The 24,552-nt window shown below is 51.9% G+C and overlaps 1 protein-coding gene across 8 annotated transcripts in view; it reads left to right on the forward strand.

The window, feature by feature from the left end:
* Window positions 1-24,552, forward strand: part of PAX5 (paired box 5) — a gene marked incomplete at both ends in the record, with an annotated part of 185,926 nt that overhangs the window by 139,108 nt on the left and 22,266 nt on the right. For 5 of the 8 annotated variants that reach the window (XM_081280521.1, XM_081280525.1, XM_081280523.1 and 2 more), the window contains one exon: window positions 6,143-6,244. The exons of the other annotated variants lie outside the window; for them this stretch is intronic. In XM_081280521.1, coding sequence (XP_081136647.1) covers window positions 6,143-6,244 — 102 coding nt within the window. The remainder of the gene's footprint in view (window positions 1-6,142; window positions 6,245-24,552) is intronic. 8 annotated transcript variants of the gene reach the window in all.

Below are 24,552 nucleotides of genomic sequence, written 5' to 3' on the forward strand. Positions count from 1 at the left end.
CTCGGGGACAGAGTTATTTGGGGAATATGTGTGGCCATTTGTCAGCTCTTCACAGTACAGTGTCATCCCAGTGGCTGGGAGGAGGGATTGGACAGGAATGAGCCCCTGGCATGGTGGCAAATCCTGGGCAAGGCTGGAGCTGGCACAAAGCCCCTGTGGGGCTGAAGCTGGAGAGCTGGCTGCCAGCGCGGGAGGTCTCCAACCCTCCGGGCGGCAGGCACAGGCACAGGCACCAAAGGGATGCGTAGAGAGTCCAGAGCTGCAGAGGGACCACGACGACAGGAATCTGCATGCGGGGCTCCCTTGCCCTTTGCGTGTGTGTGCTCACTCAGGACACTAGGACTATCGGGCCCTGGGATACGTTGGCCTCAGACCTCTTTTTAAAATTGGGGAGACTGAGGCTGGCGGGGGAGGGGAGCGTGACTTGTCCAGAGTCCCACAAAAGTTCAGAAGCCAGCATGGGACTGGAGTCAGCTAAAGGGCTCTGGGTGGCCTTGTCCTGCCTCCTGCAGACAGTTGTTATTGGGCGCTTGCTGTGTGCCAGGCATCTGGCAACCCTGCCCTTGTGAGCTCAGTGTGGCAGACAATGCTGACGAGTTTCTTCCCAAATGAGCACGGACACCCAGCCTGGGTCTGGCTTCCCACAGCCCGTGGTTGACTCCACTCTCCCCTTCCTGCTCTCCCCTGCTCTTCCCTTCCCGTTCCTCACCTGACTAATCCATCCCCCTCCTCAGCCTTCCTTCTCTGTCCATTTTCTCCTACCTGCCAGCCCCTCTCCCCATTAACAGAGGCTCAGGCTGGGGCCAGGCCACCTTGGTTCTGAGTCAGGGACCACCCTAGGGACAAAGGGAAAATGCACTCATGGGCTGTGGCTCATGGCCGGATAGCAGACCCAGGAGGCTTGGCATGTGCCACCCTCAACAGTGTGAGCTTGCGTTGCAGAGGCACCCTCCCCACATGCCTTCTCTTGAACAGCTGCAGTAACTTCCTTTAGTACAGGGCCAATGCCTGAGCTGAGCACACCTCGTCAGCCACCATCCCATGCCTGCTGTAACCAATAAGACGAGCTCCCGTCATTCTTCTAGGGGGCCAGCCTGATGTCTTCTTGCTGGAGTTATGTCTTCCTTCCTAAATGGAAGCCCCAGTAAAAGCCTCTCCTGTGTGTTTTCTCACCCAGTTCTATTTTGTTTCTATTGTCATCAGGTCAAAAGATCCCAGTGTCCAGCATCAGTTCAAAGCCTTGCTGTTTCCTATTAATGATGTCCCTATAGACAGGTTCCTTAAACTCTTCATTCTTTTTTTTTATTATTATTGATTTAAAAAAATGACAGTGGAATGCATTACAATTCTTATTACACATATATACCTCAATTGTTCATATCTCTGTTTATATATAAAGTATGTTGACACCCAATTCGTGTCTTCATACATGTCAAACTCTTCATTCTTCAGTTTTTCTCTTTTGTAAGGTGCATATGATAACTGTTGACACCTCATAGAGTCACTAGAAATTAATGCATGTAAAAGAGGAAGAGTGTACACAGTAAGAGCTGTTTGGTAATCATCAATATCTTCACCTCCAGCTTGTGGGTTCCCCGGCTCCATGCCTCATGCACTGGGGACAGGGTGGGGAGCAGGGGCATCTTTGGAAGAGGCAGTTACTTCAAAGACTTGAAGGGCTTAGAAAGGCTCCACAGAGGATCAGACGCTCAAGGGTGGGATTTGGAGACTGATATATTAACCTGAGAGCCTGACCAATATTTTAATATTGAACCATCCTTGCATACCTGGAATAAACCTCATTTGGTTGTGGCTTTCTATTGTGTTTCTAATATCACTCTATCAGTGATTACACTCAATCAGTGTAATAAGTTAATAGTAGCAAGAATGAAGCTCAAGTAACTTGTGACTGTATTAGTACATAGTGAAACTGACCTTCACTTTTTATTGTTTGTGCCACCTTTTTTAAGTTTTTATATCAGCATGATGTTAGCTTAGTGAAATGGATTCAGAGGTGTTGGCTTTTTATATCTGGGGAAAGTTTAATAACAGAAGGATATGTACCTTGAAGATTTAAAAGAACTTTCCAAAATAAAAACTAACTAAAATTTGCCCCGTAAGAAGCAAAACGGGGTCTGGGGCTGTAGCTCAGTGGAGAGCATTTGCCTAGCATGCATGAAGCACTGGGTTTGATCCTCAGCACCACATAAAAATAAACAAATAAAATAAAGGCATTCTGTCTATCTACAAGTACAAAAAAATTTAAAGAAGAAGCAAAATGGATGAAGCCCTAGCATTTTATTTTATTTTTATTTTTTGTACTAGGGATTGAACCCAGGGACACTCAACCACTGAGTCACATCCCCAACCCTTTTAAAAATTTTATTTAGAGACAGGGTCTCACTGAGTTACTTAAGGCCTCAATAAGTGGTTAAGGCTTTGAACTTGCAATCCTCCTGCCTCAGCCTCCCCAGCTGCTGAAATTATAGGAGTGCACCACCACACCTGGATTAAGGTTTTTACTTTTTAAAAGGACTTTTTTTTTTCTATTTCTTCCAAGGTTATTGGGCTACTAACATTTTCTACCTATTATTGGGTTACTTGGGTAATTTATGTTTTCCAAAAAGTTACACATTTGATTGAGAGTTCCACATTTATTAGTGTGAAGTGTTTCTTCTTCCTCTTCCCCCTCCTCCTCCTCCTCCTCCTCCTCCTCGTCGTCGTCTTCTTCTTCTTCTTCTTCTTCTTCTTCTTCTTCTTCTTCTTCTTCTTCCTCTTCCTCTTCCTCTTCCTCTTCCTCTTCCTCTTCCTCTTCCTCCTCCTCCTCTTCTTCTTCTTCTTCTTCTTCTTCTTGTCATCTCTATGTCTCTGGTCATATCTTCTTCTCATTCCTTATCTTGATGTTTGTGTCTTTTAAAAAAAAATCTTGGCCTAGTTGTTCTATTTTATTGGTCTTTTCAAATAGCCATTCTTGGTTGTGCTTATTGTTAGGTCTGCTTTTCTGTTTCCTAATTCATTATTTTCTGCTTTTTCTTTATCGATTCCTTCTTCCTCTTTTCCCTTGATTCTTTTTATTGCTTTTTTATCTGGCTTTCTGAGTTGAGTGCTTCAGTGAGGCTCTGATTTTCTGAACCTTTGCTAGAGGGATCAAGGTTTTAGAGCGTATGTAACAGTTTCAGAAACCGTTGACCAAACATGACCAAAAGGGCAGCCAGCTATTGAAGGGAGAACCCAGTCCCAGGAGGCAGGAGAGCTGGACTCCAGGCCCAGCTTGCCTCGGATCCACTGTGCTTCCCTCCCAGCATCCTGTCATCCATCCTAAGCAGCTTTGGGAAGTGTGGGCTTCTGTACCAGGCAGGCTCCTATCAGGACAAGGCCCTCCACCCTTTAGCAGGCAGATGTGGAGTCCCCCTCTTATGTCCCAGCCTCCACCCCCAACCGTTTACCCATAAAAACTGTGCAGTTGAGTTTCCTTCTGCAAACTGGAGCCAGTAAGTAATGGTGTCAGTGTCCCAGCTGGGAGGCAATGGAGCTTCTGCACTGGAGCAGACAGGCCCACGCACAGGGCAGTAGTGCACCGCCTTGGACAAGTCTCTTTTTCCTATATATGGGGATGGTATTAATACCTTTCCTCATGGGGTTGTTGAGGGTTAAAGGAGTTAACCATTTAAAATACTTAGGACACAGGCTCTTGTTTTATAATTTCTTTTTTTTTTTTATTATCAGTTGTTCAAAACATTACAAAGCTCTTGACATATTTGTTTTATAATTTCTATGTAAGTGTTGGTAGTTTTCATCATCAGGGGTGTGAGCCTGGGGACGGGGCCAGGATGGGAGATGCTCCTCTGATTGGTGGGGGAGCCTGCTCATCAGGCCAGCCCCTGCCCTTGGCTGTCCTCTCTACCTGTCTCCCATTCTGGCCACTGACATCTCAATCTTTGGCTGAGGAGTGTGACTTGCGATCACTCCGCTTCCTTGGGTGCCTTTCCAGCAGCCTTCAGACCTCTGAATTTCTGACAGCTGTGGGTGGGGAAGACTGTGCATGAGTGCTCCCCACCCCACCGTGGCACAGCTTGAGTAGAAGAGGTCTGGGCTGTTAGGAAACTTGAGCTGAGGTACCTACTCTGCCACCTGTTCCTGTGAGACCGGAGTCAGTTGCTCCCCTCCCCCGACACGAGGACTCAATTTTTCCATCTGCAAAATGGTCACAGGGGTTGGTCAAGATGACTCCCAGATCCCTTCTTGCATTTATTCCTGAGCATGGTGAGGGGACTCTTATGGACTCCCGAAAGCTCCTGCTCCTCTAGCAGAGCCGTTTCTTTCTTTCACTTAGAAAATATTTTGGGCCCATTGCCATTCCTGTAGAAATGGGAGCTGCCACCCAGTGCTGTGGGGGTTGGATTGGAGGAGAGGCACAGCAGAACTTGTCAGGGCAAACCTTCTTCCTCCACATTGTCAGCATGACCGGTTCTGCCAGCTTCCCTTTCTGTTTAACATGGCCTCTCCCGGGGAGTCACGATAGCTGTGATGGATGCATTCTTGTGGGGGACGGAGGTCTCCCAGAGGTAAGCCCTAGGTGTTTGTTCCCCACTAACAATGCCTCATGTGAAGAGACTCAGCCAGGATGCCTAGTCCAAAGCCAGGCAGGCAGTGAGCAGAGGGAGGGGGAGCCTCCTGTCTGCTGCTGCCTAGTATTCTAGAAAGTTCTGGACAGTAGGCAGAATCCTGTGGCAGGCGGCAGCATCCATCTCAGCTGCTGGATGGTTTTGAATGATGGCACTGAAGGACTCTTGGTTTATTCAGGGCTTACCCCACACGCTGGCTGTTCTTTGGGGGGCATTTGTCAGAGGTGGCCCTTCTCCTATGCCCATCTATCTACTTGTGGGGCTCGGTTCAGCGTCATCAACCTGTGTGTGGCTGGACCCTAGGGGAGGCTGTAGAGGCACTCCAGGGCCTAGTCCGGCTGGGTGTGGCCAGCGGTTGCTCAGGCACAATCTCAGGGCCTCTTCCACTCTCCCCACCCCCACCCCCATCCCCGACCTCAGTGTCCACACCCAGAAGAGGCTGGCCTAGTCCCCAGGCCACCTCATTTCCTGCCCACTAAACAGGATGGATGGCATTGAGTGTATCCCTTATTTTTAGGAAAAACTGCTAATTCCCTCTTCAAAGATGGTGTCTTGCCCTCAAGGCCAATGGTAATCACAGAACAGTGTGACCCCCGCATCTAGGTTATTGTTCTTACCCGTGGTCACCTTGGGACATATAACTGGCTGTAGGAGTTTGAAGGGCTGCAGGCCCTACTCTCACCCTAAGAGACGACGGACCCGGCAGTGCCTCCCTCACAGTGCTCAGCTGCCTCAGGGTTTCTCCAGCCTCATCTGGAAGCAAATGCTCTTGGATCCTTGGCTGAAGCACAGGCTTATTCTCTTGGTGCCGTGTCTTATGACAAGGCAGGCTTCCTAGTGTGGAATATGGGTCATCACTACCGCAAGGGGTGGCTGCCTGTAAAGAGCTGGACTCTCATGGCTGGAGTGGCCACCCCTTGAAGACAGAGGCCTTCACTCCGAGTCGAAGTCCCAGAGCGGTGTTTGGAGTCGGGAGGTGCTTCCTGAATCAGCACTGAGTGAAGGAGCGGCTCAGGGCCAAGGGCTAGACGTGGGGCTGGAGGGACTGAGGCGGAAATGCCACTGCCCACTGCGGGGCCATCAAAGAAGAGGAGGAGGGAGGCATTTGGAGAGTCTTTGAAGGTGGTGGTGTCAGACGGTACAGCTGGAGGAAGGAGACTGTGCAGAAGGCCCCTCAGAAGCAACAGCGAGAAGTTGGGACTGTCCAAGTCACTTGGGGAGGAGGCAGCCCCAGTAGGCTGGCACCTTTGCCGGTCCACCTCCCCGAGGGGTCCTGGTTTCCCAGGGACAGGCCAGAGCCCTGACTGGGTTCTTGCTGAGTGAAGCCAGGGTGGCTGGAGGGGTGTGTGTGTGTGTGTGTGTGAACACGAGCACGCATGAGTGGAGGGGGAAACCGGGGGCACGTCGGCATTCAGCGTACGGACGTGACAAATGTGCAGACGTGTCCGGGGAGCTTTGGACACGAGCAGCTGGCCGCGGAGATGCTCACCCTGTGATTTGTTGCTTTGATTCCTCAGGCCGCGACTTGGCAAGCACGACCCTCCCCGGGTACCCTCCGCACGTCCCCCCCGCCGGACAGGGCAGCTACTCGGCGCCGACGCTGACAGGGATGGTGCCTGGTGAGTTTGCACTGTCCACATCTCCACAGCAGGACGCGGACGGGGTTTCGAGGGGGGGCATCCCCCCAAACAGCCCGGGTGACCTCGGCGCTTCTGAGAAGCAGACCTGAATAAATCAGGCGGAGGTCTGGCTCAGCCTCTTCCCTGCGGCTGGGTCTGGGACTGAGGCAGCGGCAGCAAGGGGAGGCCATCAGAGAGAGGCAGTCCTCGACTGTCACTCAAACAGCCCCTTGTTGGCTACATTGGGGAGTCTGAACACAAAGGGGTGCGGGGCCAGCAGTGGGGGGCTTCTCCCCAGCCTCCTCTCCCTCCTCCCTCTCTCTCCCACCCAATTCCTGTGGCAGAAACCCCTGAGCTGCTCTTGGCCATCTTATTCCTTGGGTGGAGGATGGTGTATTCAAGATTGGCATGTTGGCTGCTGGGTTTGGGTCACCAGATTATAAGCTAAACACCACTGAAACCTAATCTCCTCTGACCAGCGATGTGTTGGTTTCAAGAAATTTGTAAAGGAGACCACTACATCACACCCCCTTGCATCGTGGAGCTGGGGCACACATAGGTGTGGGGTGGCCGGGTGTTCAGGGCATTAGCATAGCAGGGATACCCAAGTACCCTTTTATGAAAGATGTCAAAAATTGGGGAGAAATCAGGTCTCTGTTAGATGTCACTGTACTTCCTTTATGGGGCAGCATTTTCTCATTTGGCCATTCGCAGGGGTCACACCTGTTTTCAGTGCCTGGACCTAATACACCACTGACTCTCTGGGAAACTAGAAAAGCCAGAGGACTTATCCCCACCCCCCACACCACTTTCTCTTTGGAGTTTCACAATAGCCCTGAGAAGCTGGCAGGGCACTCTTCCTCCTGATTTATTAGTGGTTATTTATTAGTGATTATTAATTGTTTGCTAATAATTAATAATAATTATTATTATTATTTTAAAAACTTGAGTCCAGAAAGGGACTGGGAGTGCCTGGGTCACTCAGAAACGAGGAAGCAGGGCCACCACTAGAAGCTGGGTAGACCCACCCTAGACCCAGGCAAAAAGGACGCCTGCTCTGAGAACTGCTGCAGCCCTGCCAGGACAGAGCCCCCACTGCATCCCACAGACCAGGGGAGTCTGCAGGACCAGGAGAGGCGTCTGCACCCCACCTTCCAGCACACACTAGAGACTGCCTCAAGTAGGACCGAGTGTCTTCATGCCTCTTCCCCAGGGCTGTCCCCTAAAGATCGCCCATGTCACCCATGTGTGAGCCCCTAAGCTTGAGGACTGGCTCATAATGGGAATGTGGACAGGGCTTGAATGTAAGGACCACTATCCCACAGGTGTGTAGGAAGCCCTGTGTGGTGATGGGGTGGGGCCAGCAGCAGGTGAGATCACAGCAGGGTGGGCTTCCCCCAGGCGGCGCATCCTGGCACAGAATACCAAGTCGTTCCAGGAATCTAAATTCCACCCTGGACTTCCAGGTTGTGCTGAAGATGTATTTAACAAGGTAGGAGGATGGAGCATATTTCATTTAACGGTTTGTTAGCTTGATTTATGACTTTTAAATATGAGACATATGGGAAATGGCCTCCGTGTGTGCTCTTGCCCTGGGCCTTGCCAATGCCAGGAAGATCTGCCAGGTTCCACCTGCAAAACCTTCGCCTTTTCTGCTACAAGGATGGGCCCGTGGCAGATCCCAGGGAAATGTTGCAATCAGAGGTGGTGGGGCCCACGACATCCTTTCCCATCCAGCTTCTCATGGCCCAATCTTCAGCAAGTAGGACAGATCCCAAGAAATACCCGGGAATGGCCCTTCATATTCATGCAGCATTTTATAGAACGGGAAGTCCTTTCTCTAGAACCCTTTGACGTAACAACCCTGCGAGGTGGGCAGACTCGAGGGTGTGAGACCCAGAGAAGTCCGGGAGCTGCCCCGGCCACACAGCTTGCAGGTGAGAAATTGATCCCCTGCAGCCTCCCCCTCTCGTGTGCCCAGTGCTGCCTCTGTGCTCTCTATCAACTCTGATTCTCAGTGAAGGCAGAAGGGGAGGCAGCAGCAGCACCATGCCCCATCCTAAGGGCATGTTAGTAGGTGAAACCGAGGCCACCCAGCTGGGCCTCCCAGCTCCAGCTGCAGACCCCTAAGAGGCCTAGTTCAGAGAAGCATCTGAACTTTCTCGAGTTTATCCAAACAGAGCCTGCCCTCTGGCCCTTGATTCCTCCAGCCCTAATTACCAGGTTCCATACACAAATGGCTGTGGGCCTGGCAGAGCCCCTGCAGGAATGGGTGAAGGCTCCTCATCCATTCGTGGTGGCAGCCAGACTCACAGGACCAAGCAAGGGCACAGCCCGACCTACTCTGCTGGCAGGAGCAGGATGGGGTGACCACAGGGCCCCCTGGCGCTCTGTCCTCTGGCACAGAGGGAGGCTGTACAGTATGGAGGGAGGAAAATAAGAATTTTGGCCAGGGAGCTGCTGCCCCAGTATCCCGACTCCTCCCTCTTCTGTATTTCTATTCCCTTCCCTTCTCCTCTTCCTCTCCCTGCCTGGCTTCCTTGCTTTCTCTTTGGCACCTCCCAGTTCAGCACCAGGGCTGGGACGCTGAGCTCAGTGGGCACAACCCTTAGCTCCTGTTCCTCAGTCATGTATTTGGGTCTCTGGTTTCCACGATAGTTTCTGCACCTGTTTTTTGGGCAGCCTGAGCATATTGTCTTTGTGAGCACTGTCCCCAGCTCAGAGAAGGCCCCTCTTTTGGCAGAGCCGAGGTTCTGCCCTTTGAGCATAGCAGGATATGGCCCCAGCTGGCTTTCCTGGCCTCTTCTCTCAGCTCTCCACCGGACCATTTGCTGATTCCCAGCATGCCTTGGACTCTTACTGGTCACTGGCTTTCCTCATTTTGTGACTTGGATTGGATTACTTCCTGCTTGACCTGTCAGGATCCAGCTTCATTCTTCAGAGCCAAGTGCAAACATCACTGGCTTCAGGAAACTTCCTGGTGTGGCCTCCACTGGGGGCTAAAGTTTATTCCCCATCAGCTCTGCCCATGTCCACCGCTCTCATAGGGACCTTCTTACCTTCTGCACCCTTCACAGTCCCTAGCTCCTTCTAGGTCCTTTTGTGAGTGCAGGCTAAGGAGGAGATGCAGGGAAAATTATATGGGCCTGTGTATCAGTTTCCTGTGGCAGCTGTAACAAATCTCCACAAATGTGGTGCTCACAACTTAGAAACTTATTCTCTGACAGTTATAGAGCCCAGAATTTTGCAATTGGTATGACTTGTCCCAAAATCAAGGTGTTGGCAGGGCTGCGGGGACATTCTAGGAAAAGACCTAGGTCTTTCTTCTGTGGCTGTCCCTGCCTCCTGGCAGCCCTTGTCTGGTACTTGACTCCAAGTCTAGGGTCTTGACCTCTCCTTACTCCATAATTTTTTTTTAAGTACCAGGGATTGAACTCAGGGGCACTTAACCACTGAGCCACATCCCCAGCCCTTTTTTGTATTTTATTTAGGGACAGAGTCTCACTGAGTTTAGCTTAGCTTTGCTAAGTTTCTGAGTCTGGTTTTGAACTTGTGATCCTCCTGGCTCAGCCTCCTGAGCCGCTGGGATTACAGGCATTACAGGGTGGCCCCCCCTGCTCCATCTTTACATCACCTTCTTTGTGTGCCAGTCTCCCCCATCTCCTCTCTTATAAGGGTATTTGTGCATTTAGGACCCCCTTGAATAATCTAGGATAATCTCCCCATCACAAGATCCTAACTTAATCACATTTGCAAAGACCCTCATCCCCCTTTGTGCCCCATCATATAAGATGACATTCACATATTAGGTTCCAGGGATCAGGAATTTCAACTTTGTATTTGTTCAGATTTCTGATTCTTTACCTCTCTGGCTTCTGAGCCCAGGAGGCACTCACTTCATAGTGACTGTGCTGAAGGTGATGATCCCATTTTGCAGACCCAACAGGACTGTTGGCACTTTGGAGAAAGCTTTTGAGCTTTCTGGGGAGCTGTTTCTCCGGCTTCCCTTTCTCTGAGATTGCTCAGCTGCAGCGGTCAGTTTCAGGTATGGAATGACCTTCCCTCCTCACCTCCAGCAGGCTCGGCAGTGCAATCTACAGAGAAACTGGAAACCTTCCGGGTTGGCTTTCCCATGTAGGCTCTGAAAAACATCAGCTGACACTGCTTCCCTTTATAAACAAAGGCAGCCAGGCGCAGTGGCTCATGCCTATAATCCCAGCGGCTCAGGAGGCTGAGGCGGGAGGATCACGAGTTCAAAGCCAGCCTCAGCAAAAAAAGTGAGGTGCTAAGCAACTCAGTGAGACCCTGTCTCTAAATTAAAGAATATAAAAAAGGCTGGGGTTGTGTCTCTGTGGTTGAATGCCCCTGAGTTCAATCCCTAGTACCCACCCACCCCCCAAAAAAGGATTATAAATGAAGGCTTCCATTTATCCTGTTTCCTTTTAGGACACACAAAGGAGGGGCTGTCTCCAGGGTGCATTTGGGCAGTTGAACTTTGGGACCTGAAAAAATAGACACAACATTGTTCTGTATTTAATGTTGGCTTGTTGGCTTGGGTTCATGCTTTCTTTGAATTGGATTTGGTCATCAGGGTGTTGTCTGTCCTGTGGCTCCAGGGCATCCCCACGTCTGCAAAACATGGCTTCTAATTGTTCCTTAATGTTTGTAAATTCTGTTTCTGCAGCTCTGCAAACTCTGTAGATAGCCCTTTGCTGATCAGGTATGTTGAAGAAAGCATATCCGATATGTTGTATCAGCTTAGAATGGAGACAGTTTTCAGATTTTATTTTCATCAAGTCTCAGCAAATGCCAAAAGTTTTGCACCAAAGATTCCATAGTGTCTTGATGGGTGTAACTGCTTGCTTGATTCCTGCCTGAAGGTATTTGTGTAACATAACAGATATTGACATGGCATTTGAAACTCTTAAAAATTCTGGGCTGGAGAGGAAATAGAAAGGGAGTTCACTGCCTTTGGCTTCAGTGAGTCTAAGAAACAAGGTAAGCGTCTTTAAAAACAGTCATGTGCCCTGTCCCATGACCCCCTTACTTGACTCTTGTTTTGGGGTGTTAGGCCACAGTGCCAGGAAGGCCAGACAGTATCATGGTCTATCTTCCCTGGGTTGCAGCAGATGCAGAAGCTGGTGGAGCAACATGCATGGAGGGTGATTGAGTGTCCCTGAGTTCAATCCCCAGTACCTCCACCGCACCCCCCCCCAAAAAAAAAGGACTCAAGGTGTAGTGGTGGTGCATGCCTGTAATCCTGGCAACTCAGGAGGCTGAGGGAGGAAGATTGCAAGTTCAAAGCCAGCCTCAGAAACTTAGCTGGACTCTAAGGAATTTAGTGAGACCCTGTCTCAAAATATAAAAAGGGCTGGGGATGCACTCAGTGGTTAAGTGCCCCTGAATTTAATCCCCAGTGCAAAAAACAAAAGGCTGGTCCCTTGTACCCTTTTGGGTTTCGTCTATTCAGAGAGGCCTCCCCCATTACCTAAATGAGTCAATTTTCTGTTGCTGCCATAAAGAATTGCCACAAATTTGTGACTTAAAACAATAAAAAAGTGTTATCTTCCAATTCTCATGGCCAAAAGTCCATAATGGGCCTCCCTTGGCTATAGTCCAGTGTCCACAGACTGAGTGCCTTCTGGAGGCTCTCGGGGAGAATCATTTTCTTTCTTTCTCCAGCTCATAGATGCTGCCTACCTTCCTTGGTTTGTGGCCCAGTCCTTCTTCTTCAAAGCTGGCAACACGGAGAGAGGAGCCTGCCTCCCTCTTCACTCAGAAGGACTTTTGTAATGGCACTGGATGCACTTGGATAACCAAACCTAACCCCTTATCTTCATGGCAGCCAATTAGCAGCCTTAATTCTTTCTACCTACAACCTTAATTCCACTTTGCCATGTAGCATAACATTCACAACTTCCAGGAATTGGGATATTAGGCATTTTTGGCCAGGGGGCATTGTTCTGCCCACCATGTGCCACCTAAATCAGGACACCCAACCGTCCCTCTCCCAGAGCATTTTGGTGTTTTGCATTCACAGTACTAAGCACTATTGGAGTACTTTAGGGCGTGGCTTCCCTTCAGGCCTGTGTGGGTGTGTAAGGGTTGGACACTAAGCAAGGCTGTGTGTGTTGACGGCTGTATCCTTGCTTCCTGGCAGAGTGCCTAGCACCTAGGAGCACTCAGGACTCAGTGGTTGAAGTAAAAATGGGGAATTTTCCAATGAGAGCTTGGCTCAATCTGCTGTGTCCATAATGCGTTTGGGGGTAGAGCAATGTAGCTAAGGATGCCAGGGCTGACCAGGGGCTAGAAGCGGCAGGTTGCTTGGCAGGCATGTGGTGAAGTATGGGAGGGTGAGTGATTAAGAACATGTACTCTGGAGCTTAACTGCCTGGTTCTGAATCAATATGCTGCTTCTCAGTAGCTGTGTGACCTGTGGCAAGTTATATAACTTCTCTACTAGATGAGGCCCTAGTTTCCTCCTCATCTATAATGGGAATGATGATAATAAACGTGAACTAAATGATATCATACAGGTAAAAATTCTTAGAACTTTTCCTGGCATACATTAAGCTTCATATGTGTCAATTAATAGTAGTAGTATTGCTTATTTCGGAGTCTGAGCCTGGTGTGGTATGGAGGCAGCAGCCTAGCAGGCACACCTATGTGGGCCTTGCCTGGAAGGCATAAAACCAAGAGCTCTCCAGTGGAGCCCAGACCAGTGGAGTGTGTGGACCTATGGGAGAGCCGATTAGAGAAGAGCATAGTCACAGGAGAGCATGGCCCAGCAGAGTGGGGGGTACAGACCCTGAATGCCTTGGCCTGGAGGAAACAGAAAGGTACCTACAGTTGGTGCAATTGAGAAAGGCATTTGGCAAAGGGAACGCCAAAAGCTGGGCCTCTGGGTCCTGGGTCTCTGAATAGGAGCGTGGGGACTGAGCCCAGCTGCTGGCATGAGTTCCTGTGGGAGGGAGCACAGCCTAGCCAGCCCAGGCAGGGAAAGGGGGTTGACCAGAAGGGGATGTGGTTGGGGAGGAGGCTGATGAATAGGGTTTGTATTTGTTTTTGGACTTGAACAAGGTTAGATTTTGGACTTGGCAACTTTGGGAGACCAGCAGACTTCCAGGCAAATCCCTCTGTGGACAGGTGGGGAAGCAGGCCAAGAGCACTGGGGTGGAGCCTAGCAAGACATGGAGGTGTGCCCCAAGAGAGGTGAGGGGTACTGTGGAAAGTGTGTGCAGCTGCGTGACATGCACAGTTCTGAGACCTCTCTGACCCTGCCTCGGCTGCTATTTGTGAGGGTCCTTGGAAATGAGGGTTGTGCAGTTCCCTAGGCACCAACTGAGTGAGGGGGGAAGAGTTTTTGGAGGGAAAGGAGGAAGGGCTTTTTCTGTGCCCTTGGCAAGATCACCCTAGGTTCTGAGTCTCACCTGTCCCACAGGCTTCTCAGTGGAAGACATGCAGGCCAGAGGGGGATAGGGTCCAGCACCAGGCAGGATGGTGGCTTGGCTCAGTCAGGGACACCTGTGTGAGTTGACATGTCATTTCCACTCTGTGGGTCTCATTTGGTATGTGAACCAGGGGTGAAAATATTCCGCACAAGTCCGTAGGTGATGCTGGAACAAGCCAATGGGAGTCAGGGAGACACTTTTTTGGCCTTTTTTATAAAGAACCTTCCCAGCAACTAGAAGGGAAACCAGTGGAATGGGCAGGCTTGGGAGGGGCCAGCTGCAGCCAAAGACAGCTTGTTGGGGGACTCAGGCATCAGATGGGAGACTGGACCAGTGCCCTCCGAGGGCCTCTCTAGCCCAAGCATTGGGTTTGTTCAAGGGGTGAAAGGCCTTCGTTCTTAGTTCTGCTTCCTCCCACCTCTAAATTTCTTCCTAAGGTCTCCCTGGGGCTCCTGGTGGCTCCCAGGCTCCTTCCACGCCTTTGCCCACCCTGTCCGGGTCTCCAGGGCTCACACCTGTTGCTCGTTCCTGACTCTTTGCTGCCCTCTAGTGGCCTCTAGTCACTCTGCCACACCAGGAATGTGGAATTGACCCCAGACACAGCAAGGATGAAACTTCACATTCGTTCATTTGTTCATTCTCCAAACATTTCCTCAGACACTGAGCGCCAGTTCTGGACTAGGTGTGGTGCCTCAGACACAGCTAACTGCTGCCCTCAGGTATCTCACAGTCTACTTGAAAAGTAAGAAAAACATGTAGAGACATGCTATGCTAAGAGCTAAAACCCAAGAACGTACAAAGTGCCCAGGAGATCAGGAGAGGGGGCCGCTGAGTCTGCTGGAGAAAATTGGGGTGGATGGGAGGAATCGGGAAGGCTTCCTGAGGGAGAGAGTCATTGGAGCTGGAACTTGAAGTGTGGATTAGCCAGTTCAAGAAGACACTGCGGGTAAGGGACCCATGCATGAGAAGCCCCAGAGAGGCCAGAGAGCACAGGCATCCAGCAGGAGCTGTGTGACCAAAGCCTTAGGGGTGGTGGAGGAGAAGAGCTGGGAGGGCAGGCTGGGCCTGATGGAAAAGGGCCTGTGCCCGCACCAGGCCTCACCCCCTGCAAAACTCTGGGCACCAAGCAGCACATCTGGTAGCCTTGACAGAGGGCAGGCTCTGCCAAGGCAGATCTGGACATGAGACTGAGAGGTGAGACCACCTGTGCCCTCACAGGTAGGGAACAAGGGTCTGGAGTAACCTGATCTGGACACTGTATTTAAACTGAAGCTCCAAGGAACCCCAAAGTGACCCTGGAGTTGGGGAGAAACCAACACACCCATGCAGGCTTTCTGAGCTCTTGACTACACTTGTGAAGGAAAAAAAAAAAAGGCAAAATCAAAGATTCTGGGATGGAAAGGACATGGAAGGCCTGAAGGTCCTGCTCAAATTGAGATCTGGTTTTGATCCCAGCTGCCATACAGTGCGACTTTGGGACGTGGCCTTAGGACTTCTACTGTCTCTTAAAATAGGAGGCAGGGGTAGGGATGCTAGACTGAATGCTCCCGAGGGGTCTTCTTGGTCCTGCCACTCCAGGGCTGCTAAGGCAGTGGTGTCCATCCTGCTGATGTTACCTCCTGGCTGGACTGAAGGGCCTGAGCCCGGTCACCTCTGTTCTAAGTGGGCAGTTCCCTTCAGATTTGGTCTCTGAAGTGATGAGGCCACAGCCCTGGGCTGTCCTGTGTGGACAAGGAACTGAAGGAAGGAGCCTGAGAATGTGCTGATCCCATGTCCCCATCTGGAAGCCCCAACCACTGCTGTGCAGACCAGGACAGACCTTCAGGGCCTTCGCACCTGGCATGGGGATTCAGAGACTTAGGAATCTGGAGCCTTGGAGCAATCGAGGTAGCAGAGATGACCAAAATCCATTCCATCCTGGTAAGCAGTGTGTCCCCTGGGGGAGTGTAGAGGTAGGGAAGGGGACATTGTGGGCCCAGGCAGGTGCTGGGAAATGTTGTTTTTTCATACATGTCACACAGAAGCAGGGTCCTACCTGGGAAAGAGGGCCCTGCCCAAAGTCACGGGCTCCCTGGCCTGACCAGGAAGTGGGACGTCAGAACTGGCAGAGGACACCTTCACCTTCAGTGCTACTCCAGGTGGGGGTCACATTATAGTAGCGTCCAGCTCCATCTGATGGTGCTTGGGAGGACTCAAGCCCAAGGCTGAATGTGAGGTCGTGGGGTTCCGACTGCAGCCTCCTCCTGCTGTTCCTCTACAGCTGCTTTACTTAAAAATACAAAATAAAACAACTGGCTTGTGATGGCTTTTAGGAGATTTTAAAGGATTGGCTTTAGAAGAAACTGGAATATTTGTGGAAGGTCTGAGCTTTGGGCAGATGAAGTGGGGACAGGTTGGGCTTGTTGTTCTTTCGGGGCCCCCCAAAATGTTGGTGTACCCGGTTAGTGTAGGCGGAGCACGGGAGGTACATGGTGTCCCATGGGGAGTGGATGGCCTTGCTGGTCCTTGGACTTAGTCCTGAGTCCTGATGGTCAAGTCAGATTCTGACCAGAGGTGGAGTGGACATGAACCCAAGAGATAAATCCAAAGGCTTGGACAGGGACTGCAGCTCGGTCCTCAGCTCCTGGCCACCCCCCACCACAAGTGGAAGAGACACATGACTGAGAGTTAAGTGCTGAGAGTTAAGAGTTAAACCACTCTGCTGTAAATGCTTCCAGTGCCACTTCTTGCTGAAAGACCTGCCAAGAGGGCCTCATGGCTACCCTCTCTGGGAGGAGCCAGGCCTGGCCGTGCTCTCGTGCTCTCGGGGCAGGAGTGTCCAGGGCTCCGAAAAGCCCTTTGACCTTGGACAGCAGCAGGCGGTCTGCCCGCTTAAGGCGTCCTGCCCAGCTCCCTTGTCCTGCTCTTCTTTCCTTCTACTTTTTCTCACATTATTTGTGAGTGTGTCTTAGTCCCTGGCAGACTGGAGCTCTCAGAGGATGAGGTTGGTGTTCCACATGGAGCCTGGAACCAGGACGCAGGGGCCCAGAGAAGTCCCCAGCTAAAGGTCTAGGAGCTTTTCGGGAATTTACACTTTGAAGCCTGAAATTTTATTTTTTGCCTTTTGCCTGTACAATTCAAAAAGGAATCTGGAACGCTGGCATTAATTAATGTTATATGAAATGTCTACACATTGTAACATTAACTTCATTAACTACTAAATTTAAGGCTCATCAAACTTTCATTATGTTTTAAAACAACTTTTAGGTTAGATTTTTCTCCCTCTGCAAGAGTTCTAAGTCTGTGCCTTGATTGCAGAGAAATCATAATTAGTCATTGATTAAATGACTTATGGCCAAATAATTTCAAAAGCAAGATTATAAAAAATATATTTTTTTTCATTTTTAGAACAGAAATTATTATTGTGGCACATTTAATGTGCTGTAAGTTGGGGTGGCACCTCCTATAAAATGGTTCCTGGGTGGCTGGGAAGGAGGGGCTTGGGAGACACCTGTTGACCATAATAATTAAAGCCAGGGCCTTGAGCTGATGAGGTTGGTAGCTATCTCCCCTCCCTTCCTCCCTCCCTCCCCTCCCCTCCCCTCCCTCCCCTTTCCTCCCCTCCCCTCCCCTCCCTCCCCTTCCCTCCCCTCCCTCCCTCCCTTTTAACTGAGCATTTACATGTGCCAGGCATAGCCTAAGGATACCTTGACAGGCTCGTGGGTGAGGGCCTACAGGGGAACGGTGTAGTAATAAGTAAGCCCAGGGACTCTGGGAACACAGAGAGGAGAATTGGGCCTAGAAAGGGGATGTCAGAATTTCTGTAGAGGGCTGGGTTCTGGCATGTTTGAGGAGCTTTTTCAGAGAGGTTTGCTAATAGTGAAAGTGAGAAAGTGCCATTGTCCACATCAGAGAATGGGGAGGCCTGCAGCCCCTCAAAGCTTCTGAGTCATCTGTGATGCTTCCTGAGCAGGGGAGAGATCTGGGAGGAGATAATCCTCAGGTTTGTTGTCAGCCTGGGAGGTTTGTTGTCCACTGGGAGGTGGAGTGAGGGGAGGGAGGTGGGAGGTTGGGTGAGGAGGGCCAGGGTCGCTAAGACTATTGCTCCTTCCAGACCCCAGCTGCAGTCTGCTGGGGCTGCTTCACTCCCTTTGGCTTGGTGGGATCTGTAGCCCCCGTGTCTAAGACTTCATGAGCTGCAGGCCCTCAGCTGGACCAGCCACCACCTCTACCCTGAAGGTCACCCCATCTGGAATACTTCTCTCCAGTGCCTAAAGCCCTCAGGGGCAGTGAGAGCCAAGGGAGTGTCCTGAAATGAGGCCTGGCCGCCCGTGCTTATGACCTAATTCTACAACAAGCAGCCCCCACAGCCCCCACCTGCATGGAGCTGTCCTATCTGAAGAGGGAGCACAGGCCTGTTATCCCCGCTGCCATCTGACAGTCCCTTGTCAGGCTGGAGCATTTCTGTCTCCTTCAGAGGCTAACTGAGCCCAGAGAGCTCAGTCTCTTTACGTTTTCCTAGTTGACTGGAGGATATTTTTAAAAACAGTTTCTAATCTTCTTGATTTCAGTAGCAATGGCTTCTGTTTTATCTCTAATTTTGTTGACTGGGTCTTCTGCTTTTTGTCGTCTTTAGTTTGTGAAGGGCTTTTCAGTCTTCTTTATGTTTTCTGGAGAGGCGCTGTGCCTTTTCAGGACACATGGCCTGCCTGCAGCAGCTGGGCCAGGACCCTGGAACTTATGTCTCAAGTTCACCTAGCCCTGGTGCCTGGGATTGGATCTGACTGGAAGGACTCTGGGCTCAGGGAAATCGCTTGGCTTCCCTAGGCTCCTTCAGGGCTAAGGATGGCTGTCCTGACCCAGAGTCCCTCATGGCTCAGGAGAAGCCCTTCCTGCAGGGGCACCAGGGAACTCACACTTTGGGTTCCAGTCTATTCCTTTCTCCCTCCGCCTCATCCTCCTAGGCCCAAATTAAACACTATTGCAGGGAACCTGCTCCCCCACCAGGGTCCTCACCTCCCCTCAAGTGCACCCCCATGGCACCCCCATGCTCTGCAATGGCAGGGCTGTGGTGGCCAAGTGTGCCTGTCTCCTGGTTGCTTCTGAGTCTACCTGGAACTCCTCTCAGAATCTTCCATTGACCAGTCCCTGCATACAGTAGGTGTTCAATGGATGTGGGTGGACTTATTTGAATACAGCGCTCACCCCCTCCTCTTGTCTGGTCCAGAGTCAAGAGTTTAGGGTCCAGTCTGTAATTAAACAGGGCTTGAGCTCCATTTAAATGCACCCCCCCCCCCATATTTGCTCTGGTTTCTTGCTGGAAGATGCTGAGACAATGGCCCTTGTTACCCTCTGTTTGAGTTATTTTTTTTTTTTTTTCACTTTTCCCTCCTTCCCCTCTCAGGGGACTCGCCTCTCGCCCTCATCCCTCATGTTTTCCCTTTCACTTGACTGTCACTCTCATTGTCCTCCTGGGGCCGGGAACGCGGGGTGACAGGCAAGGGGAGCCCAACCGGGCCAGGGAGGCTGGAAATATAGTCATTAATGGGACCCGCGAAGCCCAGATGTCCTCCCTGAATGCGGGTAATTTGTTTTTAATGAAAAACCACGCGGTGACCCTGAACAAATGAATTTTCTTTATAAGGAGTCTATGTGCAGAGGCTCCGAATAAAGGACCCGAAACGCAGAGGCTTAAATAGAGGGTTGAAAGAAAGAGAGGAAGAAAGAGGGAAGGAGTGGAAAAGAGCAAGAGAGAGAAAAGAGGATGGGAAGAAAAATTTTTAAATGGACAACTGTGTTATTATGTCCTTTTGGGGGGGTTGTGAGAGATTGAACTCAGGGGCACTCAACCCCTGAGCCACATCCCCAGCCCTATTTTGTGTTTTAGTAGAGGCAGAGTCTCACTGAGTTGCTTAGTGCCTCACCATTGCTGAGGCTGGCTTTGAACTCACGATCTTCCTGTCTCAGCCTCCTGAGCTGCTGGGATTACAGGCGTGTGCCACCGCGCCCAGCTTATTATATCCTTTTGTCTCAAGAGCAATCCCAGGTCAAAAATTCCTCAGGCATTATCCTGCCAGAGCAGGATACAGGATGACAGTGGCCATTCTGAGGTCTCGTTCACGATAATAGTGAGAATATGAGCACCACGTGGCCAGAGCTGTGCCATCGCTGTGTTGCTGCATGCGTCACCTCAGCGGATCCTTGCTGTAGCCTGAGGCAGGACAGGGGTTAGGAAGAGGGGCTTGCTCCAGGTCACACAACTAGTGAGTAGTTGAGGCTGGATGACTTTGCCAATTTGGAGTTGGACACGGGTTAAAGTTTAGAAATTGCTTTCTCCGTGGGGCACTAGAGAAGGGTGTGGTTTGAGCAGATCTGAGAAAAGGAGAGGGTTCTTGGGTTGAAGCAAACACCATGTCACCTAGAATTAGGCACTGGGCTCTGTGAGTAGGCAGCCTTTGCAAAAGTGCTTTGGGTGGGAGATTCCTGCAGGGGGGACTCCCGGGAATGAACCAGTGGAAAAATGGATGCAAAGAAATTGGCATTTGCCTTTCGTGGCCCTGCCCTTGGCTTTGGGTGAGTCCACCCTGTAGGAGACACATGGCAGGCAGTCAGCAGAGGCCAAGATTGGGGGTGATTGTGCAGGGTGAGGCAGGGCCACACCTCACAGAGGTCTGGAGATGGCCCCTGTACATGCCACAGCTACCTCGCCCTCCACGGTGGATGGGCAGGGACTTTGCCACTGAGGACATGGCAAAGGCTAGTGCAGCGTCACGGGACAAGTCAAAGCAGGAGCCAGGCTGGCTCTCTTTCTGGGCAGTAGCCTGCTCTCTTGTCCCCGCTCACCCCCAGTTCCTTCCTGAAGCAAGGAAAAGAAGCATTTTTGTCTTTCTTCCCCCTACAGACTTGGTAATAATGGGATGGTCTCAGCAAGTCAGGACTCCTCATCCCACCCTGCTCTGTGTCCCTGAGTCCAGATCCCTTCCCCAGGCCTGGGACCTGGCCTCCTCAGGGACTTCAGCTACCCTGCTCCAGGGGATGCAGACATGGCCTCCCGGGCCCAGGCCTGGCAGAGGGTCAGCCTGAGCCCCACATCATGCCCAGGTGCTAGCTCCCTCCCCGCTCTTCCCCCGGAGTCAGGTAGTTGGACAAAAAGGAATGATTGTTTTCTTTTCCTGGGTTCAGCTTCCCTCTGGAAGTTGTGACCCAATCAGAAAATCAAACAAATAGAAAAATCTGACCAGGACCCCAGCTAAGGTCACGGAGCTTCGGCTTCTATCTAGGCCTTTGCCTCACAGCCCCTGGGTGAGTCCCGGCTCCCTCAGACACCAGGAGCGGACCTTCTTCACTCTGTAATTGATGATTTATTCCCCACTGACTTCCAAAATGGATTTGAGGCAGCTTCTTGACCTTTCCATAACATGGGCCCGACCTGAAATCCCCATCATAAAATAGGAGGGCTGCCGGTGTTCCATGCGGAGGCCCAGGAGTGGACACTTGCCCACCCCCAGCTCCACAGGTGGACTGACTGGCCTTTGACGGCGTGGCACCACGGAGCTGTCCTGCCCAGCCCTGCCCTGGAGCGGCCACTCGTCCCTGCTGGGAACTGGGAGTGACTTGGAAGCAGTTTCCCTCTGGATGCACTCCAAGAGCATGCTTCCCAAATTACCTTCAATCAAAAGGAAGATCACCAGGAAAACTGGGGCAAATTGTGATTTCTACAGTGGATAATTATAAATACCGGGATGGGTTGCCAATTGGCAAATAAACTCCTCTGGTGGAGTCTTGGACTAATCGCACCACCAGTGAGCCGACTGGCCCAGATCTCTCTCGATTGTCCTCATTTGTGGATCCCTTCTGGTCTCCTTCTCCCTCCCTCTTCCCTTTCTTCTTCCCTCCTCTCTTCTCTTCCTCCACTCATTCTGTCATTCATTCATTCATTCACCAGACCATCCCTCAGCTTCTCCTCAGTGCCCAGCCCAGTCCATAGTCCAGGCACAGACATGATGGAATGGATTTCTCAAAACCCAGGCACAGCGATGAGGAGAACCATCTGTGTTACCTGCTCCGAATGGAGAGAGAACAGCTTGATTGTGGCAGTTTTGCTAGACCCCAGGCCCAGGGACTGACAGAGACTTCTGAGGACATAAACAGGGAGAGGTTTTGGGGCAGCCGCAGCTGCGGGCAGGGATCTGTGGCCTAACCCAGAGCCAGCTCCACCAGCTCACCCAGGGCCTCCCTGGGAGGCCTCTGAGGGAAGCCTGGCCCCTGAGAATCTCTATCCCAGAAGCTGGGGCCAGACTCTTGTGTACAAACAGGGGGCTCGGTATTTAGGAGCGGGGAGGAGCAGGGAGCTGCCCTGAATGGCTGCCTGCTTTGGAAATTTCTATGCATTTGTAATAACAAAATTACCATAATTTGCTCGTTAACGCAGCTAGATCAGTCAAGCATTGTTCCATCTCGGGCGGGCGGGGAGGCCTAGCGCCTCTCTCTGCACACTCCACACACCCCAGCCAGCCTGCCAGCCCGTTAGAGCGCTAGAAATTAGCATGCAAATGGTCCTAATTCGGTGGGCGAGCTGTCAGGCAGCGCCTCTCTGGCCTCGTCTCTGTGAAGGCCCTGACAGCCCGGCTCCGGCGCCGGCCCACCCTCCTTGCTCCAGCCAGGAGGGGCTCCGAGGGGCACCTCCAGACTGACAGCTTGGCGGCCTCCCTCCCTCCGTCAGCGCCATCAGGCCTGGCGGCGGGCTCCCAGGGGAGCAGGCAGGGCCTGCCACCATGCCGGTGGAGGAGGTGGGCAGGCAGTGGGCTGTGGGGGAGGCTGGCCCACGCTTGGGGCCACCAGCCTTGGCTGGCCTGGGGCAGGGGGCCAGCGTGAGGATGGCGTGGTAGCCCCCTGGCTCAGGGACCCTCCCAGCTGGTGGGTTCTGGGTGGCCCGGGGGACTTGGGGGCACCTTCTCCCACCTGCACATCCGCAAGAACCAGGTTCAAGTCCTGCTAAGCTCTCCCCCTTCTTTGTCTCCCAGGCTTGACTTAGCATACCCTGCCCTGCACCCAGAACCTCTGTGCACGGAATTCCTCAGGGTGGAGGGTGGGAGACTGGGTGGCGGGGTGGCATGTGCAGGACACCGCAGCCCAGCACTCAGTACTCTTGGGCAGTGGAACTGTCCCTGGGTTTGCCAGGCTATGAGGGAAGGCGATTTCCTAAACATCCCTGGCCCTCGGTCTGTACCTTTGTGGGGGAGGGTGCATTGTGACTTCTTCCAGGGATGTGGAGAGGGGCAGTGAGGGGGCTCTGCTTCGCAACTGTGATGACATTTACTTGGAACTTCCCTGCTAACTCTCCATTCTCCCACCTGTGACTTCCACTGCTGCCCCACCAAGTCAGGTTGGGTTGGTGTTGTCCCAAGCCACCGAGGAGGGAGCTGAGGAGTGCTGGCTTCCTCTTTGTAACTTACCTGAGCGGCAGCATCAGGATAAAGGCCCCTATTCTTGATGAGCCTTTTGTTTGTTGAGTTGGAGTCTCTATGTTGCTCAGGCTGACCCTGAACTCCCGTGAGTGTGTGTGTGTGTGTGTGTTTGGGGGTGGGGGAGGCGGTGCTGGGGATGGGACCCAAGCACACACCCTCACCCCCGCATATTCTAGGCAAGTGCTCTGCCACTGAGCCACACCCCAGGCCTCAGAGCCCTGCGAACAGGAGGCAGTGCAGGGCTGGAGAGCCAGATCAGGCCTCTGCCTGGAGCGCAACCCAGGCCTCACTCCTGAACTGAGCAGGCCTCCCTCAGTTCCTGCAAAGGGCGTGACTGTCCCACCTTGTGTTGATTTATGCCTCCTGCTGTGCCTGACACATCCTTGGTACCAAATACATGCAGGTTGAAAGGACAGAACTCAGGTGGGAGCAGGTGTGGCTGTCTTTGAAGGTCTGCTGTGTCTGTCTGTGTGCTCTCCTCCTCTGGGCCAGCAGAAAGCAGCAGCTACTGTGGGAGTGAGAGTTGATACAGTAGAGCTTATCTTGAACCTTGCCTGAGGCTGTTCCCAGGCCACTTCTCAGGACCTTGTTCCTTCCTTCTCATAAGAGGATACAGCCTCCTGCTAAGATTCAGAGTTTGGTGAGTAAAGAGCGGGCTAGATCTCAATCTTCATTTGCCCAATTGGCTTGCTGCAATTGTGCAGTGAACTACCCAGCCATCCCTACATGGCTGTCCTGCCCGACCCCCATCTGTTTTTAGGGCATCTTATTGGGTCTTTTAAACTTTCAGCTAAATGGAGAGGTAAGAGAAACCCTGAGAAATTCAGAACCTCAGCTGCTTCTGGCTCCCTAGGGGAAAAGGGGAGGCCTCACAGCCTGAGTTTCTGCTGTGTGGCAGAATCCCTCACCATGCAGCATGGAGCCTGGCTCGGGGCAGATGCTGGGACTGTATGAGGAGCTACTCTGCGTAACCTGCGGCCCACGAATGTGCAGGTGTGAACCCGCAGCCATTCAGCCTGCTGGACACCAGACACCTTGAGCCAGGCTGGCTTTTCTTTCCCACTCGACCTTTCCCCCAGCTACCCTTTGGTTTGTGTCTTTAGGGTCATGGGAAGAGACAGACAGAACCTCAGGGTTCCAGGGAACCAACTTCTTAAATAGCTGCTGTTGGGCTGTCCAGAATGTCTTTTGAAGAGGAAAAGTTCTGCCAATCCCAGGATCCCTGGCACTATGGGAACTTCTCAGAGGCACATCTGTTCCCACCCCAGGGCGCCCTGCTGGGGACTTCTGAAATTCCCCTGATGAGGCCCCACCAAGCCGGCAGACTCCATTTCTGCTGGAGGAAGCATCGCCACAGCTCCCCCTAGTGGACAAGCAGGATGGCTCGCCCTGCCTTCCTGAGTGCGGCAGG

Source organism: Spermophilus citellus (assembly GCF_964194105.1).
Source record: "Spermophilus citellus genome assembly, chromosome: 2".
Taxonomy (NCBI): domain Eukaryota; kingdom Metazoa; phylum Chordata; class Mammalia; order Rodentia; family Sciuridae; genus Spermophilus; species Spermophilus citellus.